This window comes from Myodes glareolus, chromosome 14, assembly GCF_982192425.1.
Source record: "Myodes glareolus chromosome 14, mMyoGla1.1, whole genome shotgun sequence".
Classification (NCBI taxonomy): Eukaryota; Metazoa; Chordata; class Mammalia; order Rodentia; family Cricetidae; genus Myodes; species Myodes glareolus.
The window spans coordinates 8442543-8460020 of NC_142039.1; the positions used below are offsets into that span (position 1 = coordinate 8442543).

General features: G+C 41.9%; 1 protein-coding gene across 7 annotated transcripts in view; it reads right to left on the reverse strand.

The window, feature by feature from the left end:
* The window catches only part of Armc3 (armadillo repeat containing 3), an 81873-nt gene that overhangs the window by 59945 nt on the left and 4450 nt on the right, over window positions 1-17478 (reverse strand). For 5 of the 7 annotated variants that reach the window (XM_087896330.1, XM_087896332.1, XM_087896328.1 and 2 more), the window contains 4 exons: window positions 13300-13417; window positions 10920-11045; window positions 4452-4520; window positions 3871-4046 (listed from right to left, as the gene is read on the reverse strand). In XM_087896330.1, coding sequence (XP_087752456.1) covers window positions 3871-4046; window positions 4452-4520; window positions 10920-11045; window positions 13300-13417 — 489 coding nt within the window. Of the gene's footprint in view, window positions 1-132; window positions 250-3870; window positions 4047-4451; window positions 4521-10919; window positions 11046-13299; window positions 13418-17478 lie in introns of those variants that run through there. The other 2 variants (XM_087896333.1, XM_087896334.1) reach the window with 2 other exon arrangements.

The window sequence follows — 17478 nt, forward strand, 5'->3', positions numbered from 1 at the left end:
AAAACAAAACAAACAAAAAAACCCCTCAAATGTAATTAAAATAGCTTTGGAGGTGGAAAAGGGTATTAATGAATCAATCCCATACCAGTTATGTTTTAAGGGGTTATTTATTTGGCAGGGGGTAAAACTTACATACACCATAAACCGTTAGGAAGGGAGCCTAGTCGCTGGAGCAGGAGCCGGGAGCAGCAGCCGAGACCGAGCACCGGAACCAAGAGCCGGAACCAAGAGAGAGACCTTATCCGGAACTGTTTCTCTTTTTAAAAGAGAAATATACCATGCCCCAGTGGGCTGGTATTTCAGCAGCTATTGGCTGACGGAGCGGAAGTCGCTCCCCGCTGCATTGTGGGCTCCTGCTTCAGTGATTATTGGTTGAGGCAGCGGAAGTTACTCCCACAACAAAAGGGGGTAGGAGTGGGGAAGTAGCTCAATCGATGGAGTGTTTGCCACTTAGCCTAGGGAGATGAGTATGGGCTGCCAGAATCCATGTAATGGAGTTAGAGCAGCAGTGTGGTGGAGGCAGAGCAGGTGGATTCCCAGAAAGCAGTGGCCGGCCAACCTACCTTAATCATTAGTTAGGGAGAGATCCGGCCTCAAACAAATAACGTAGAGGGTGATTGAAAAAGACGGGGCATTGATCTCTGACCTCCACACTTACATACACAGATGTGCACATACCCACATAAACATGCATATACAACACACACACACACACACACACACACACACACACACGCATGCACACACATGCACACAAACACCCTCTCTGGAAAAACTCCCATGTTCCGCTTAGCCTTCCTTCTTTCATCATTTATCCAACTTCTAAATGTTTAGCTTCCTTCAGGCATAAACGTTACAGGTGACCTTTAAGACTGTGTCCCCAGGGACTCATAATGTGACTGCATTTGGAAAGAGAGTCACTGCTGATATAATTAGACAAGACGGGGTCACCTTGGAGCATAGTCCTTAATGGTGTCTTTTTTATCCTGGTTTTCCGAGACAGGGTTTCTCTGCAGCTTTGGAGTCTATCCTGGAATTAGCTCTTGTAGACCAGGCTGGCCTTAAACTCACAGAGTTCACCTCTGCCTCTGCCTCCTGAATACTGACTGGAATTAAAGGCGTGTGCCATCACCGCCCTGCTTAACAGTGTCCTTATAAGGAAAAATTGTCATCCTCTTGGGGGTGGAGATGACAAAGGCCGAGACTGGAGTGCTGGCTGTAGCCAAAGTTGGGCAGTTGAGGAACGGTTCTGCCCAGTCTCTGGAGCATAAGTCATGTTAACACCACGACTTTGAACCTTTAGGCTCAGAACTCTGCTGTGTTGTTCTGAGCCACCCAGCTTGTGGTACTTAGCTGCAGCAGCCCTAATATCTTCTTAGTCTCCGACACTTCTGTTACGAAGAAATGTAAAGGCAATGCTTCTTATTTTCACTTGAAAAAAAAAGTAGAAAACTGCACCCAGCAGGAGTCGTGAGGTTAAAACCCCCTGTCGTGGATGGGCAGTTGTAAGTCATTGAGTGAGTTGGATAAAGAGTGTTAATTGACAACTATAAATATCACAAAATCATCCCAGAGACAAGCCTGTGAGAGGTTTCCTAGATTGAGAGGTTCCCTAGCTTTTGGAATTACCTTGATTCCATTTACTGCCGTCAGAAGAGCCATTTTGTCTGTGGGACCATTCCCTGGGGGGCAGACCCTGGACTATATGAAATGGAGGACATTAGCTGAGCATGGGGATCCACTGCACTCAGCTTCCTGACTGTGAATGTCATGTGACCAATTGCTGCAAGCTCCCACCATTTTGACTTCCATGCGGGAAGTCTTGAATTACGGACCAGAAACTGCTTCTTGTGAGGGTGTTTTTATCACAACAGGAAAATAAGCTGAGAGGGTGAGGGAAAGCCCATTGGCTCAGGGACAGCAGAAAGGGGCTGGACTTCCTCCAGAGAATGTCGGTTTCAGGCGCATGAGGACTTCACATTGCAAAGACCAATTGAGGCCAAAAAGGTTTTCTGAGTCTCTTTCATCCCACTTCCTAGATACCATCTCTCAGCCCTCTCGCCTGCCCTTCTTGACGGGTCTTAACATTTCAGCTGGCCTAAAGCTTACAGAGCATATTTGTTCTTTGTTAAGAAACCCAAGCAGGAAAAGCAGCAGGGAAGGCTGGGAAGTCCTTATAAACTGACCTGTTGTGGGTGAGGGCCGGGCGCAGGGAATGGCAGCGGGGAGAGGAATGGAGTTGTTTTCTCTATACAGGAAGGCAGCCTGATACAGGAGGTGGCCTTTGCTGTTGTGAATAACGAATTGCCCTGAGCAGACTCAGATGACAGACTTTTCACCAATAAACAGTCCGAAGCTTTGACCGGCTGGTCCTCCAAGCCCCTAAGGACTGCCCCAGTGGTTTGCCTTTATTAATGGGAATTCTGGAAGGCAGCTGTCCGCAAAGACTGATGCTGTGTCAGCAGTGATGAGCACGGGGGTGGGGGTGGGGGGACGACACTGCAGCTCAAAGCCTGACTACCTTATCTCGTGCTAGTTTCAGCGCCCTGAACAGTCGATTCTTGCCGACCTCTGGGTCAGAACTGACATCCCCTGGCTAACAGATACACATCTTTTGAAATCTGTTATGTTACAAACTTCTACCAACCTAAAGCTAAGGATGTCACCAGATACTATCTGCGGCCTATAGGAGGCATTCCCCCTACTTGCTGTAACCGCATCTCTGATGGACCTCACAATGTATTTTCAACTTGCCTTGATTTGTGACTTTATTTTGCTTACTATCAAACCTCATGAACTTGCTTCCACGTGGGAACATGGAACCTGGGGTGGCTTAGCTTCTTGTTCTCCAGGGCAAAGAACTCAAGTTTGGGTTCAGAATAAGCTTTTAGATGAGAACTGTGTTTTTGTGTTGACACTTCCCAGATTTGACATGAATTGTAGATTTCCCATTTTAAAAGAACCACAGGGACTCACCCGAATTCTACCTTAATATGTACTCCATTGTGTTCTTTTAAAACAGAAATTTATTTCTTTTCATGTGGTAGACAATTATTTATCAAATGGTAAAATTGAAAGGCATCTACATGGAATTTCCATATTTTTTTCTGAGTGATAAGTACTAAATGGTGATGTGGGATTCCCCTCTGTATGCTGTGAATACCATTAGTTACTAAAGAAACTGCTTTGGGCCTGTGATAGGGTAGAGCAGAGCTAGGCAGGAAAAACTAAACTGAATGCTGGGAGAAAGAAGACGAAGTCAGGAGAAGCCATGTAGCCCTGCTGGAGACAGATGTAGGAAGTTTGCCTGGGAAGCCACAGCCACGTGATGATACACAGATTACTAGAACTGGGTTAAATTAAGATGTAAGAGTTAGCCAATAATAATTTAGAGCTAATGGATCAAGCAGTGATTTAATTAATACAGTTTCTGTGTGGTTATTTCGGGGTTGAGCCTTTGGGAACAAAAAAAAGGGGACTCCTACTACAAAATGGGCTGAGAACAACTATGCAAAACTGGTGAGATTTAAAATTCTTTTTAAACAGAAAGATAAATTCCATGATGGGCTTCAAAAAGTATTTTATGTGTATGACTGTTTGCCTACATACCTGTGAATCACATTCACACAAATGCCCACAGAGACTAAAAGAGAACATTAGATTGCCTGAACTGGAGCTACAGATGGTTGTAAGCCACCATTGGGTGCTGAGAACTGATCCTGGGTTCAATGGTACAGCAGCCAGTGCTCTTAACCTCTGAGCCATCTCTCCAGCCCCACCCCCACAATTGGCCTTCTGCATGTTAGGCAAGCACTTTAGCACTGAGTTGTATTCCCTACCACTAAAACACTGTTTAGAAGCCATCCCTACCTGTACCAAGTTGTAGATGCACTCAATACAATTCTTCTTCACATCTGGGTCTGGGCTACTCAGCAGTCTGATGAGTGGCTCAAGTCCACCATGCTCAAAGATCTGTACTTTCCCAGTGTACTCTACTGACATGTTTGCGAGACAAAGACTTGCAAACTCGTGGATTACCACTTCTTCTGTATATCATAGATAAACAAGACAACGTGTTAGCTATTACGGAAGCTCTACTTTACAATAGGGTTATGGGATATATTGCAGTAGTAGAGTGCTCTCTGAACGTATGCAAAGCCCTGGACTCAATTTTAGTATTACACACACACACACACACACACACACACACACACACACGTACGTGCGTGTACACATGTGTACACACACACCACAAACACACAGAAGCTTTGCAATTCAAAGCTCTAAAACTCTTGCTCACATCACAGTTTCTGAGAAGTTAAAACTGCGCTGTGGCTTGGAAGATTATAATGACAGTTCACAGTGGATGGCTTGTAAGTTCTTTACAATATGTAGTTTAACAAAATATAAAGAAATCAGTTCCATTTTGGAGATGTAGGATGCAAAATTACCTTCTGGAGCAAGCTGAGCAATAACAGAGTTCATGACCTCTAACTCCCTCAGCAACTTTTTAACATCACCTACAAAAGAAGAAATAAAATACAGATGTTTGTTAAAGTAATGGTGATATCTGCTAAGCATTTGCTAAGATAGGTGTTTCTATCTGATTTCATGGTAAGGATATTGAGATCTAAGCAGCAAAAAGGAAGTGGCAGGATGCACGCCCAGGTCATTTGACTCCACTTGGACGTCATCTAGTTGCTGCCTTTTGCTCAACACTAAAAAGAATAAGAACAGAATTGCCAGATATACCCAGAACACACCAGAAAAGCTGACTTCCAGTGTCCTACACTTTTTCATTATATTAATCTTTTGTTTTGAAATTTTTATACACAAGTGGTGTATTACATCATTTCCACCCTTCCTCCTCCTCTAGCTCCTCCCATATCCTCACTTTCTCTCAAATTTATGATCTTTTCTTCTTTAATTATTGTTGAAGATGCTCTAGCAGGCCTAAGCATGGCAAACATGGCCCTGGCAGGCCTTGTCCTTTCCCTTTTCCCTTTTCCTTGCTAAAAAAACCCATTAGATTACATTGCTAAAACTAGTCATGAAGGCTATTCCTGTATTTAGCCACTTCTTCCTCTTGAGGCTGACTACCAAGGTCCAGCAACCAAAAGCCCCCTTTTGGCTACCCTAATTAACATGCCCAATCAAATATCCTTCCCCTTTCCCTTGTTCCCATTCCTTTCTCTTTTATCCTGTCTCCTCTGTTTGTCTCTTATTCCCTGCCCTTTGTCCTTCTGGGGCAACTAAATCTCCTTTGTGTTGAGAACTTGTCTGGGGGTATTTTTTGCCAATGCTGGCACTTTCAATTGTTGTTATTGCTCTCCTTTCCTCTCTCTCTCTTGAGTGTGTGATGTGATATGTGTGTGAGTGTGTGTGTGTACAGCTTACTGTTGCTCACGTTTACATGTGTCTTGAACTCACTATATGGGATTGTATAACCTATCAAGCTTGTTCATGGAGAAAACAGATTCATCCCCTTTGAGCAGCTCCTCACGTAGGGGTGGAGCTTTGTCTCATTTCTTCCATCCACACTGGCACATTGACTGTTGTCATTATGCAAGGCCTTGTTTAGGAAACCATACTGTTGAGATTCCATCGGTGCCTCTTCATGTCATGTCTAGAAGACCCTATTTTGCAGTAGGTGTCCTGGTCCTCTGGCTCCTACAATCTTTTGGACTCTTCTTCCTTGGCTTCTTCAGAGCCTTAGCTTACATTGGTGCATCAGATGGAGTTGAGCATCTATGGTCACTTATTCTCTCCATTTTGAGGTTATTTTTAAGTTTGATTTCTATAAACTTGTGTCGAGTGCAGACAGTTATCCTAACATATTTTGACTGATATAGCCTTATTGCTCACACTTTATTTAGTTATTAGAGATGTCAAAAGTACTCGGAGATAAATGCATTGACTTTTGAAGCTCACCTTTGTTAGACTAAGGGTAGCCAGGTATGCCTCACTTCTTGCTGACTTAACTCCAGTTTTTTGAGGAAAAAAAAAGATACCTCTGTTTCTTTAGTTTTGCAACTTCTGGTACATTTCCTTTATCTGTAAGAAAAGGCTAACACCACTAGATTTGGAGGAAAGGTCACTGAAGTGAGCTGTCTAGGATGAGTTAATTGTTGAGTAGGTTTGGTGTTCACTGAGCATCCTTTCCTGAGGAATTCTGAGCTGTGACTCTTCTTCACTGTGTCAAAACTTCTGATTTCTCTGTTTCTTTTGCAAGTGGCTGAAGGCAGAGCGAATGAACAATTGCTTTTGTAGATTCCAGGACATGCAATGTTCCAAGGTGCTGTGTTGTGGGAAGCAGAGGTAGTCTTGGGGGAGCATGTGCTAATGAGAAGAACTCCAGTGCCTAGGACCCATAGGAACTCACAAAGCCTCTGAGTTAGGCTCAGGAGATTGACAGAGCCTTTTCTAGGTCAGGGTCAGGGAAATGGCAAAGCCTTCTTTGGGCCCATCTGTGAATGTTGACACAGTTTACAGAAAGCTTTGGTTACAGTCTCCTCAAGACTGCTCCCCAACAAAGACTTCCTTCTGAAACTGGCTAAGCCTCCTCTGTGTGACTGTGTGCTGTACATAGTAAACTCACTGAGGTTCTGGTTCCATGGGTAGAAGTTGCTGCTCTCCATCAGCCTGACTACAGCCCACCTGGTCCCAGACTTTCTATATGTACATCTGTCATTTCTTCATTCCTCTGTCAACTCAGTCTGGTTTCTAGCCCAATCTGTGCTCGACACAGTAGGGGATGACATTTATGGTCCAACACCAGGTTTTAAGAAGTGTTTTCTCCACTGATTGACAGGTAACAGCCTTGGCATAATACTTAGATCCTTGCAAGGTTTGGGGACCCAAATTCCATGCACCTGTCTCAGCAAGTGCTGTTCCGATGCCAGTTGGCATGGCTGAGAACATTTTTTGTGACAGCTGTAGCAAAATTCCTTATTTTTAGATGCTTGAAAACATCCTAACAATCTCTGGAAGTTAAGATCTCTGAGCACTTCCCCACATATATAAAAACCATCCCCATACACTTCAGACCTTCTTAATTGATCCTGACTTTAAGGTGGACCATGTTGGTGACTGAGTGGTTTTTCAGTTCCTTTCTTTCTGGGTTATTGGCGGTCACCTGGAAAGCCCATAGCTGCATGTTCCTTGTGGCCTCAGGTGAACACCACACCTTGCTTTGCTGAAAGAAGCTAGAAGTCTTCAGAGAGTCTCATGCCATGAAATTTAGAGCAGATGACCAGAGGTGCCTATATCTGGGTTCATCTTGTCCGCTGAGCCACTCCTCCCTGCTGGATGGAAGGTTCTAGTTCACTGCAGCTCTGAGAACTGGTGTCCCAGTTGGTTACTTACTATCATTCTTTTGACAGTTGATTGTTCAGAGAATCTAACTTTTTTTTTATGTGAAATCAGCAGAAAATACCAGGTGAGCTGCTCTTTCAAGCTCTGTAAACACAATATTAGTCTTGGTCCCTTCTTTTTCACCAGGGAAGTGCCTCAACTTTGACAACTGGATGGAAATTCTGACCTGTGCTGGAGCCAGGTGAACAGCATCTGGCTGAGCAGGGTGCCACTGTGATTTCTGGTCAAGGCAGCTCTGCCAACGGCTTTAATGCCTGTTTTAACTTTATTAGCTCTCTTCTGATTGTATTTACTTTTTAGACAGAGCCTCACTATGTAGTCCCAGCAGGGCTAAAATTCATTATGGTAGCTATGCCAAACTCACTGCAATTCCTCTGCCTCAGCTCCCCCATACTGACTGTATAGATGGGCACCACTGTATCAGGCTTTGTTACTTTCCTAATCCCGGTATCCTGGTTTTACCATCTAATTCATTCTTGACCTTTCACTGGCTTACAGCACCACCTCTCTCTGCTGGCTTTGAGTGATCCAAAGTGCTGGTTTCTGAGGTTGCCTGATGGTGTAGGAGGTCTTTCAGTATTTGTGTTGCCTTCATTGGTTAATCAATAAAGAAACTGCTTGGCCTGATAGGGCAGAACTTAGATAGGCAGAGAAGACAGAACTGTTTTCTGAGAGAAAGAAAGCAGCAGATAGAGCCGAGCTGCCATGAAGCTGCCAGGTCAGACATTCTGAATCTATCCCGGTAAGCCACAACCTCGTGGTGACATACAGATTATTAGAAATGGGTTGAATCAAGATGTGAGAGTTAGCCAATAAGAGGTTAGAGTTTATGGGCCAAGCAGTAATTTAATTAATACAATTTCTGTGTGGTTATTTTGGGAGTTAAGCTAGCCAGGCGGTGGGATGTGACCTGCTCCTCCCTACAACAGCCTGACAAAGGGTTTCTGGTGGATTCTTAGTGACTGACTACAGCCACTGCATCTGTTTTACAACCACTTCATCCATGGCTGACTGTGTCCATTGTGTGCTCTGAATGAATTAAGTACAAACTAGCAGGAGAAAGAAGACAGTGGCAGTTGTGTTTTGGCCAAAAAAGAAGATCCAGTAAAGTAACTTCACTGTCTTTTTGAATCACTACAGCTTGGCAGAGACACATAGCTCAGTAACTTCTAGAAGAGGAAGAAGAGGGAAGGAGAAAGAGGAAGAGGAAGGGGAGGAAGACTATAGAGCGAGGAGGGAGAGGCAGGAAAAGGGGGAGGGGAAGGAGGAAGAGAAGGAGCGAAGGAGGCAGCAGGGAGGAGGTTGTGAAAGGAGAGCTGTCTCACATGAAGTTTCAGCACCAGCATCCTGTTGAAACATCAGTCATCTGACAGGAGCACAGTTGTTCACTGAGTAGGAAGCCACAGGAGGGCACATTTCTAAGGGACATCCACTGGTGTTATTAGACAATGCCAGCGGTGATGTAATGGAGCAGGGTAGAGGTGCACTCCTTTACAGATTAGCACGGAGGCATGACTTGTTAGGATCCAGTGGCTACTTGTTCAACTTCTATCCAAGTTTTCTAGGACATGTGTGGCAAGTGGAGCTATAGTTGTGGACATGTTGATTCTTCCAAGGAAAGGAGACTTTGCCAAGCTGGGGATGCCATGTGTTAGCCACACCATCAGATACAAGTCAATCAATTCAAATTTCATCTAATTCATGGAATCAAAAGAAAGCCTTTCATTATACCATGATTGCTCTTCACACCAGGTCTGTATTCTTGAACTGTCATCATTATTCAGACAGGAGAACTAGGTACTCACAGGGACCCTGAGGGTAGCAGTGCTCTCCCCGCTGGATGAGCAGATGTGGTGTATTCTCTGCGTACTGATCAAAGCCAGCTTATAGGGTGGGGTCTGGGCCTGGGAGATCCCAGAGAACCCCTCACTTAAGACCCACATATGAAAATATTTATTTAAATTTTTAAAAAGTTAAATCATGTGGGTATGTGTGTGTATGTATATGTCTGTGTGTGTGTGTGCGTGTGTGTGTGTGTGTGTCTGTGTGTCTGTGTGTGGGTATGTGTGTCTGTGTGTGGGTATGTGTATGTGAGTGCAGATGCAAGAGGAGGCCAGAGGACGTGCTTCCCCTTAATCTGGAGTCATAGGCAGTTAGTTATGAACCACCTAGTATGGGTGCTGGGAATCAATCCTCTGCAAGAGGAGAATGCACGCTTCACTGCTGGTCATCTCTCCAGCCCCTAATTCTTAGTAGTTTAGTGTCACACAATCCCCTAGAAACACAGAAAATGCAATTTATAGATCCTGAGCTGAGATTTTTCACCAACAATGTGGAGAGTTGCTCAAGAAATAAATATCTTATATATTAGAATATAGATGAATGAATGAACAATTAAGAGAATTAATAGAAATTAAGAAAAACAAACAGGAAAAAAGTCATTGAAGATGCAAAAATCTGTGTATATCTCATGTTGTCTAGAAAAACTGCCAGTTGGGGACAGAAAGGGAAAAATCCATGATGTACCTTGTGGAGGTACAAAGTGATAATCTTAGTCACATACTGTTTCTGGAAAGTGAGTTTATTACTGTTTACTCTTGGTTGAATTCTTCCTCTAATACAATTCATACTCTATTAAGGGTATCATTGAATCTTTTTGTAGTTACAAAGATGTTGGATCAAAATACTTCCTGAAACTTTTGTAAGTTACAAAATTTGTGTCTCAAAAACTACCGTAAAACACAGAGAAGTGATTTATGCCTGGACAAATACATGCTGAACACCAGTGGAGACTAGCGTTGTTGGCACAGCTCTGCCAAACTGCCCTTCTAACAGCCAGAAGATCATGTGTTAGCTAGTACTGCAATATCACACTCCTCAATATATGAAAAAATTAATCAAATGATAGATATGATTCAAGAGCATTCTACTTAAATAATTTGAATTCAACATATACAACTCAATATTTTTATATGAGCAATAGTAAGAAGTTTTAAAATGTCAACATCAGAATCTACTGTGGGCTCCATATACTGGGAAATTTATTTGAATTATAACTCACATATGTGAAGGCAAATTACACTATATTAATTTGGGGGGGGGACTCATTTTAAGAGATAATTTTTCCCTAACCTGTTAGATTAAGGCATCATCACTAACTTTGAGGTGAGATGTTATACTTGTCTCCACCTCTGTTAATAATCTGTTCAGATAGGAGATCAGATAAATAAATGGTTCAGTGCTCAGAGTACTTGCTGCTCTTCTTGGTCCCCAGCACCCACATTGGACAGCTCACAATCACCTGTACTTCCAGCTCCAGGAGATCCAGTGGCCTCTTCTGGTCTCTAAGGGTATCTGTACTCATGTGCAGATATACACAACATTAAATAAACACATCTTTTATAACAATGAAATCATGTGTTACATTGTACCACATTTTTTTTGTTTATGTTAAAGTTGGTTTAAATAAAATTTAGGCAAATTCCTTAAAGTTAACTTTGGAAAAAAAAAAGAAAACTCTTTCATTTCAAAACATCATTACTCACTGTTGGAAGCCAGGATGCCAAAAATCATTGTAGCATTTCTTCTTACGACTTTGTCTTCGTGGGTAAGCAGTTTGGTCAGAGGCTCCACAGCTCCAAGTTCAAGGAGAGTTGCTTTATTCTCCTCACCTGACATGCCAGGTAGAACAAGACCATGCATGAGTGCCTTCTGTCTCCCAGGAGCTCCAATTTGTGTGACTTCAGTTTCTTATTTGTCCTTTGCTTTCTCTAAGAACAAATCTGAGGGCTCCAGCACCCTGGATATTCACTTCTCTCTTTGCCTATCACATAGGATAGAATACCTTGACTAATCCTTCAAAGTTAAACAAATCTTGGGGTCTTCATGTGAAACTCGGTTGTTAGATTTAATTTGCTAGAGTTTTCTTTACAAATTCTTCACCCATGTTTAAGAGACATACTGAGCTAAAGATTGCCTCGTTTTCTTTTCTTTTCTTTTTTTTGGCCACACTTTTTGCTTGCTTCTTATTGTTTTCTGCTCCATTAATTTGTTTTCAGACACCTGTTATATTTATCACTGACTTTGAGTTTAATTTCTCCTTTACCATTGCTCTTTCTTTAAAAAAGAAGCTGAAGCTTAGTTTGAAACTTTTAAAATTTATCTCTGTATACGTGCACGTGTGCATTTAACATGTGAGGGCATGCACACGGATAGAAGTCAGAGAACAGTTGGATTTTACATGGGTCCTAGGAATTCAAACTCAGGGCAGCACCCTTACCCACTCCCACCGAGTCATCTCCCTGATGCTAAAGCTTGCTTTGTAACATGGTGCAGTAAAGGTTTAGCTGAACCCTCGATTACCAGCCCTTTATACAGTGTTATAGATTACTTCAATTTTCACTTTTATCCCCCTTTTTCTTTCACTTATGAGTTACATAGGAGTATGTAGCTTACTTTCTGAGTGTTTAATGATTTCCCAGAATATCTGGTATTATTGATTTCTAATGTGATTCCTCTGTGGTTCAGAGATACATTTTTGGATAGTTTAGAATCCCTTAAAATTTGGTTTGTCTTGTTTTATGCCTCACAATGCATTTTACTGAAGCAAGTGTTCTGTGAGATACTCTTGAGAAATAATGTTCACTCCACAGTTCTTAGAGAGCGCTTTCAATACTAGATTAAACTCATTAGTCTCGATGACCAGATCTTCTATATTCTTACATGTCTGCTCTATTCATTTTTTCATTTATTGAATTTTTTTTTTGAAAAAAGGATCTTGCATTCTCTCTATGGGGAGTATGTATGGATGCTTATCTCTCATAATACCAGCTTCATGCATTTGGAAGCTCCTGTTTTAGGTCCATAGCTACGTAAGAGATTCTGCAGACTTTATGGGATTTGACCTCTTTATCATAATGAAATGACCTTTGACTCCTTTTGCTGTTTATTTATCTTATTTTACTATAGCAACCCCAGGTTTATTTTGTTTAGTCTTTTAATGAGATAACTCTTTTCCTCTTCTATCTGAGCCCTTATAGTCTAAGTGTCTTTTTTGAAGGCAGCATGTAGTTTGGTTTTGATTTTTTTAATTCAATACAACAATCTCTCCCTGTTGTTAAATTTTATTTTAATGGAGTTTTATTCTGCTGTAAAGGTAGATGGAACTATAAAATTAACATGAAAATGGACAGAACTAGAAAACCCTAAGTGAGGTAGGCCACTGTGCTGTCTCGCTCTCTCTCCTGTGTGGACCGTAGCCTCTAACTGTTACAACTGCACATAAAAGCAGAAGGAAATATGGGTAAAAGCAAGGAAACTGGAAAATGGCCAATGAGACTGGGCAAATGAAGTCTCTAGGAGGGGGGGCTTTGGAAGACAACAGAACAATGTCAGAATGGAAGCTTCTGGGGTGTAAAAGGATATTTACTGTCTAGAAGGAACATGGAGATGGCAGTGGTGGTCTTGAATTTTACTCTTCATATCAATATTGTTTATACACAGGGATATTTATTTTATACTTTGGGTTATGATCCAATGCAAGTTTATCTTACTGCTCAAATGGCGGCTCTTTTTGCTTCTGTGGCATTATTTCTTCTTGTTGGTTGATTGATTGAATGAGTGAGTGGGTGAATGAGTGATGGGAAAGACAAGGGTATTTACTGCATAGCCCAGGCTAGCTTTGCGTTTACAGCCCTTCTGCTTCCACCTCCCACATCCTGAGATGACAGGCATGCACTTGACTCCTATGCTTTCTCCCAAAGTGAGCGGCCTGACTGACTGCTCTGTGCTGTGACCGACCCTGGGCACAGAGGGAATCAGACAGGAAGGCACACTGCCTTCAAGTAGGGATACAGACTAGTGAAGCAGGTCCTGGCCTGCAGTAAGTAGAAACGAGATAGAAAGACCAACTGAAGGAGTCCAAACCTTTCAAAGCAAACTTATAGATGGCTTCACAGGCTTTGGCCAAGATCTCCTCCTCTGGGGAGCTGAGCATGAGCACCACGGTGGCTGCTTTTTTGCTTTCAATTGTGAGTGGGTCGAACTGAAATGCAAAAGGAAGAGTAACCAGGTTCACATGTAATCCTTAAATATCACAAAAAAATGCACAGTGGCTTAAAATTTAAAGAGGTCACATTCCTGCAAAAGGATGTGGTCATCGCCCAGTAGGTGAAATGGAAAGTTCTTATTTCAAAAGAAGTCGCTGGGGAAGAAGAGATGGCTCAGGGGTTAAGAGCACTGGCTGCTCTTCCAGGAGACCCTGGTTCAGGTTCCAGCACCTACATGGTGGCTCACAAACTCTGTAATTCCAGTTTCCAGGGGTCTGATGTTTTCTTCCGGCCTCTGTGGGCACTGCATGAATGTGGTGTACAGACATACGTGCAAGTGAAACACCTGGACACATAGAATAAAATTAAAGAAAACGTCTTAAAGACCACCGATAGATCTCTGATTTCCAGAGTACAGTGAGAAGGAAGAAAGGATTTGAGTTACAGGTCTGGTTTCTCCATTTGTCTCAGACAGGTTGCTGAAGCTTCTAGAATGCTGGTTCCTTTTTCTGTATTCTAGGGATAATGTGCATATCTGGAATAATCAAGGGAGGGTTAGAGAGGTTATGATGAAACATTTAACCCATGTCTGTCATATCCACAGATGTTCACTGAAATAAGTATATATTACTACTGTTCTAACCCTTGCACGAGAATCCTTGAGTGTATCTGGTGCCGTCTCAACAGTCAATATGTATTCCAGTTACCAGACCGTTAATGAAGAAGCAGGAATAACATATGTGAGAAGAAACAATGACGAAATGTATATAATAAGAGGCAAACTTGAGTAAGTTCCGGAAAAGGGTAATAGTAGCATATCACAGAGGAAAAGCTGTGGGACTCTGAGACATGTGTCAGGCCGACTCTGGGCAATTCTTGTGCAGCGAAAACAAACGAGCAGGCGCTCTGCTTCTATCGTGTGATCTTTGGGATTACACTCAGGTCATCAGGGTCGGTGGCATGCCCCTTTATCTGCAATGCCTTCTGCCAGATTTTAGGACAGTATTGTCTCACACTGATAAAGAAGGTCTATGTCTGATACCCATGGTAATAGATGATGCAGTAGTGACTCCCTGAAATCCCAGTGCTGGGAGGCAGACACAGAAGCAGCCCTGGAACTTTCTGGCCAAGTCAGTGCAGTCCAGGTTCTTTGACGGACTATCTCACAAACTAGAGGTGAAAATGATTGGAGAAAATATATGATGCTGACCTTTAGTCTCCAAATTCATGAACAGCACATCCATCTGTACACACACACGCACACACACACACTCATCCTCACACACAAACAAACAGACTTCTGGTTAATAGCAAGTGTGTAGTTAAATTCACAAGAAAACACCATGTTTTCCCAAATTAATTCTGCCATTTTGCAATCCCACCATCAATGTACCTGTATAAGGACAGTGTGTCTGCTTCATTAGGCCTACTTTGCCTCTGTAGTGCTTTATATGATATAAATATTGATTTTTGGCAAAAGGTATTGTGCTTTAATATTTCATCTTTATGCAATAAAATGCCCCTTTTTCATATTTTTAAAATTTGTGCTATTAAGATCATTTTCTTCTTAAAAATGAAAATTTTTATCATTATGAAATGTCCACCTTTTTCTTTGATAAAAATATTTGTTCTGTAATTATTATTTTGTTGGCTATGTGGGCATTTTCTTATGATTAGTGCTTGCATGGCATGTGTGTCTTTCTGTCTACATATAACCTATATGTATCCATAAATCCTTAAAGTTTTCTTGAGTCTTGTCTTTTCATTAATTTGACAATCTCTCACCTAAAAAATATCTCAACATTTAGATATAGTGTGCTTATTGATATGATTGAGTTTTATTGACTATCTTGCTGTCTGTTTCCTTTCACTAATCTATTCTTTTTTCCTGTCTTCTTTTTTGGTAACTGAATTTTTTTTTAGCTTCCTATTTATTTCCTCTAATGACTCATTGGTTGTTTTTCTGATACAATTCACATTTTCCTTTTTTCATCATTAATTTTCTTATCAGCTGCTTAACGCTATGAAAACTATGTAGGTGAATGTATAGATCTTTTTCCTTGGTGATAGAGAAGTTCAGAGAACTGAACGGACACTGGATTTTGCTATGGCAAACACTTATCCTACATCTGGGTCAATGCTGTCTACTTCAAGCCCATTTTTAAACCTTGCCATGGCAAATCCAGGAAAGACTTTACCATACAGCAAGGCTAACCATACTATAAAGACATTGTACTTCTGGAAACTCTGACTGCTAATTCCCTAGAAACTCATAAGACTTTCTTATAAAAAAATATAGTTCCCAGACTCATGTGAGCTCTAAAAATCCTTCAGTTCATAGTTTTTTTAGTAGTTCATACGTGTTAATTCTCATGTACAGTTCCACCTAGACAGTTACAAGTTAAAGTCTTCAGGGGACCATTAACCAGACTTCTCTGTTGTTGGCTCTTCCTAGTTGGTTCTCTGTGCTGTAGACTCCAGGCAAAATCTCCCAATCAAATCTCTCTTATTTTGAAACAAAAAATATACTCTCTTTAGATACTATTCACCTCTGCCCTTCCATTCCTTTCACGATCAAAAACATGATGAAGTGTTTCTTTTCTCCATTTTATGCGGACTGAACTTATCCAAGCTGAACTTAACTTTCATCAAATTCCCAAGGGACCATTTCTAAAGCTACCACCACCAGTGACTACCATGTTACCTGTCTCTTATCATTTCTTAATCATTTCATTGCTTTCTTTAATAAAAGTTGAAGCTATGGACCCCATGTTTTGTTGGGCCTCCTAAGTTCAGTTTGTGGAGTTAAGGTGACTTATGTGTGTACTATCTTCTGATATCAGGAAGCCTAAACCATCAATGGGCTTCAAAAGGTGCCTTCTATTTCTGAAATCACAGGCGAAGTATCTAGAATTTCTGTCCTACCCTCATAAGGCTCCCTGAGGTAGACATTCTGAGATTTTTAAGCAGTTTCCCAACATTCCAGCTGCCTATTCTCCCCACTGTGAGTCCACACTCAAAAAAGACTTTACCCCCATTTCAGATCTTAAATTTCGTAATATAAGTCTTCCTTGTGTCTTCTTTCTCACTTCTTCTTCGCTCTCCCTTCCCGTGTGTGTGTGTGTGCGTGCGTGTGTGTGTGTGTGTGTGTGTGTGTGTGTGTGTGTGGTGTGCATGTTAGTGTGAGTGCATCTGGAGGCCAGGGTTTGACAGAAGTGTCTTTTATTAATCAGTTTTCACGGTTTTGTTCCTTTTTTTATAAGAAACAGGGTCTCTTACTTTACACCTGAGCTCACTGACTTGACTAGAGTGGCTGCTAGCTATCGAGCTTCGGATCTACCCGTCTCTCCCTTGTCTAGTGCCCCCCCCCCCAGTACTGGAGTTATATATAGATGAGAGTCACCTTTGTGGGTTCTGGGGATCTGAATTCAGGTCCTCGTGTTTGTGTACCATCACCAACTGAACATTTCCCTTCCCCCCTCCCTCCCTCTGTCTCTCTTTCTTTTTTGACATTAGCTTCCACTGTGTTGCCCAGATTGGCCTTGAAACCCCAAACTCAAGTAGCCCAACCTCCAGAGTAGCTGAGACTACAGTCATACCATAGAGAACTAAATCTCAATCAATATTTGACTATCTTAAAGCTTGTTTTATAAACTAACTTTGCAACGAGAGAATGCTAGGATAACTACAGTCTTCAAAGAGAGCACATAAAAATCCATTGAAACAAGAGTGATAACTAAACACCATTTGATCTCTCCTGGAGGTTTAGTCAACCCTCTGATATGTTGCTGTGCCTTCCAGTCATCATTAGGAACAAGGCAGTATAGATTATGAGAAACATAAAGGAGGATGGAGGCCAGAAGAGCTACGCTCTAAAGAGCAGTTGTGCGGCAGAAATACCGGTGCTTGGCAGACAGTGGAGGCGCTTGGCCTGGCACTTGTTTCTCCTGCACGGCCTACAGTATTACAGGAATTCTTTATTTAAAAAGGTGCTGAGAATAAAATGATGACTGTAACAGAATGCCGCACGACTAAATAAATAATACCGAGCTATAAT